Source organism: Amphimedon queenslandica, unplaced genomic scaffold (assembly GCF_000090795.2).
Source record: "Amphimedon queenslandica unplaced genomic scaffold, v1.1 AMPQUscaffold_10363, whole genome shotgun sequence".
Classification (NCBI taxonomy): Eukaryota; Metazoa; Porifera; class Demospongiae; order Haplosclerida; family Niphatidae; genus Amphimedon; species Amphimedon queenslandica.
Window position 1 is genome coordinate 1 of NW_003549366.1, and position 3,219 is coordinate 3,219.

Here is a 3,219-nt window from a genome sequence, read left to right on the forward strand (position 1 = left end):
TTCACATCTTCAAGTAATGATATAATATAACATATATACATTGACTATTATAATAAATACAGGATCTGGACAATTACAAGATAGTAGTAGTGAGACTCAAGTAACTACCAATACTGATGCTACTGGACAAGGTTAGTAACATTAATTATACCCAATTCAATGTCATTACACTATATTATAGGTGTAGTAGAGGTCATAGTTCATCCTGGCTATGAAGCTGAGTTTGATAGAATAGGTGATATGCTTGGTACACTTATTGATGATATTGTTCCTCTCATTAAAGTGGCAGTACCTTCTGTGGATCACCTCAAAACCTACCTTGGAAGGTGTCGTCGAGATTTGAAGCCTCAGTTGAAAAATGCCAATAGCTTTGATGATGTAATGGAATTGATTGAGGATGAGTGTTCTATCACTAACGTTGCTCTATTGGAGACTATAGTGAACAAATACTCAATACAAGGTGCTGGAGACATGATATTAGCTTATCAGACACACTTGGATGAATTCTGTGAGAACAAATTAACAATGTTTTGTGATCGTCAGCTTAAGAGATTATCCTCTTCTCTCCTCACTTGTGAGACGATCAAGTTTGTTCTGAAATGGAATCCAAGTGAGCATTCTCTCTCCAGTATCAGAGCCCTCCTATGGAAAACGTTCAAAGATAATCAAGTGGAGGTGGTAGTGATCAAGGAAGGGAACTCCATCACTGTTACTTGTTATGCTCCTCATTATCTGATGGAGAGTTTACTAGTGACAGCTAGAGATAACGTTGATATGCTAAAGGAGATGGGATTGATTAGTTTAACTATTGGTTACTATACTGTGTATGATGAACATGCAATTGATGATGTTAGTGAATGTATGTGTATATAAATTAATAGTATACTTTAATATTTGATAGGAGGTGAAGAGTCTAATGAAGAAACTGGAGATGGTAGAGAGTGAAAGAGATGATTTACTTGAGGAGAATGCTAAATTGAAGGATACAATGAACACATTAGGTATATACTAATTATTATTAATTATAATTATTGATAATTTAAAGGTATCTCATATGAAGGTAGAGAAGTTGATGAAAGCAATAAGTCATCAATACAATCATCAGGTATAATGAGATTCATGTTTTGAGACATGATATCTATGAATATTGTCATGTGCATGAATTTTGAATAAATACATCATGTAGCTGAATTGTTGTTGCTAATAATTTAATTGGTTCATTTTTATTATTTAGAGTCTGAGAAGGAAGAGATTAAAAAGAAGATGACAAAAGCAATGCAAATGGAAATAGATCATTTACGATCATCTCTTCAAAGCAAAACAGGTATATATACAGACATACTTAATACTGTATAATGAGAATACAGTACAGCTGTGTTTAGAGTATCATTATTGGTTGTGCATTAATTTGTTATAATAGGAGGATGATTGTATATACTCAATACTAATACTGGTCCTTCTTACATGCAATTAAATAATACACAAATTATTGATAAATATTTTTCATGTTTTTTTAAAGTAGCAACCAATTTTTTATTAATTTTGTATTTATGACTATTATTAATGACTAGGAATAGAAGAAACGTTAATTGGAGTAGAGAAAACATTAGTTGAAAGAGAAAAGGAGATAGAACAGTTACAGGAAAAGATATCATTAATAAATATACAACAACTGAAAGAAACTTCAATTACTCTTAGTATGTATTACATTATATTAACATAACGACTAGTACTGGTATTTTAGGAAAGGATCAGTCTACACAATCAATAGATCCACCAAAAGGACCAGTTTATGTAGCTATTAGAGACTGGGAGGCAAGGGAAAGTACTCAGCTTTCAATCAAAAAAGGAGAGAAACTTGAGATCAAGGAAGAGCGTACTGAAGGATGGTGGCTAGCCAGATCATTAGATACTGATCAAGAGGGGCTTGTTAATATTGCTCTTATTGAAAAAGATGAAGAGAGTGAACTGTCAACATTGGAATCACTTGAACTATTTCATTATGCATTGACAGAAAATGTTGACATACCTAAAATCAAGGAAATTAAGACAAGGAGCAACGTTGAGAGAGCAAGTCTCTTTTTATCATTAATTAAACAAGATTCAGTTCTGCTAGATCAACTTAGAAAAAAAGAACATGGTAAGATATATTTATATGTACTAATAATCTATAGAGTATTTTGAGGGTATTAGATATTGTCCATGATCTGCAAAACTATATTTTAAAAATCAAAATTTTGGTGTTTCGGCAAGCAAAATTTAGTATTTCCGTACAACATTTTTTGGCAAAATACAAATTTTTGTACATCATAAAATCCACAAAATTTATTATAATTGTTTATGTATTCAGGAAAACCTAAAGCAATTAGGTGGTATGATGATGGTGTTCAACTGACCTCTCCATCTTTAATACAATGTCAAGAAGTAGTTTCTCTATTAACATACAAACATCATAGCATTGTTATCAAGGAATCATCTCCTGACGTTGTGTGTGATCTGTTGCCAGTTTTAGTACAAAATGAAAAGGTGAATCACTTGACAATACGAGACACTCAACTAACACAGGACTGCATCTCATCCTTATGTAACTTACTGGCTAATAATAAATCATTAATGGAATTAGATCTTATCAACTGTTCCATTGATGACAAAGCAGTTGCTGATATTACAAACGTACTACAAACACACAATAACACACTTAGAGGATTATTCTTCCTTGATAATCCTCGTATTACTTCAGTTAGTGCTCAGTCTCTTTCTGAACTAATTATCAACAATTCAACATTAATTGGATTACAAATAACAGACACTTCAATATCATCTGAAGGAATATTACTAATTCTTCAATCGTTAACAATTAATAAAAATATAGAGCTCATATTAAATGTAAAAGACAAAAACACATGCACAGAATACCATGACTATAATATTATAAAAGATAGAGTAATATTTATGTAATTAATTACTAATATTAATTGTAGTTTGTTTTTTATTGACGATGCTGACTCATCAATTATTTAATAATTATTAATTTAAACACAAAATAATTAACAAAGTGATTTATGATAAACACGTACAAAAACAAGTAAATACAAAATAATAATAATAATAATAATAATAATTGGTTCACCCATTTTAATAATTAATTATTATTGCAATCAAAGACAATTTAAACAAGTAAATAAAAAACATTAAAAATGGGAAAATAGTAGGATTGAA

At 30.5% G+C, this 3,219-nt stretch overlaps 1 protein-coding gene across 1 annotated transcript; it reads left to right on the forward strand.

Moving 5' to 3' along the window:
* The first annotated feature begins 9 nt into the window (after positions 1-9).
* Positions 10-2,958, forward strand: LOC109590192 (uncharacterized). The gene is made up of 9 exons (XM_020006111.1): positions 10-13; positions 63-131; positions 182-849; positions 902-1,001; positions 1,046-1,105; positions 1,235-1,324; positions 1,572-1,697; positions 1,745-2,140; positions 2,351-2,958. The coding sequence occupies exons 3-9, from the start codon at positions 241-243 to the stop codon at positions 2,956-2,958; spliced, it is 1,989 nt and encodes a 662-aa protein (XP_019861670.1). The 5' UTR covers positions 10-13; positions 63-131; positions 182-240.
* Positions 2,959-3,219: the final 261 nt, after the last annotated feature.

Coding starts and splice junctions, on each gene's coding strand:
- LOC109590192 (XM_020006111.1), top strand. CDS start 241: ATGCTTGGTACACTTATTGATGATATTGTTCCTCTCATTAAAGTGGCA. Junction 1,002..1,045: donor GGATACAATGAACACATTAG/GTATATACTAAT, acceptor GATAATTTAAAG/GTATCTCATATGAAGGTAGA. Junction 1,106..1,234: donor GTCATCAATACAATCATCAG/GTATAATGAGAT, acceptor TTTATTATTTAG/AGTCTGAGAAGGAAGAGATT.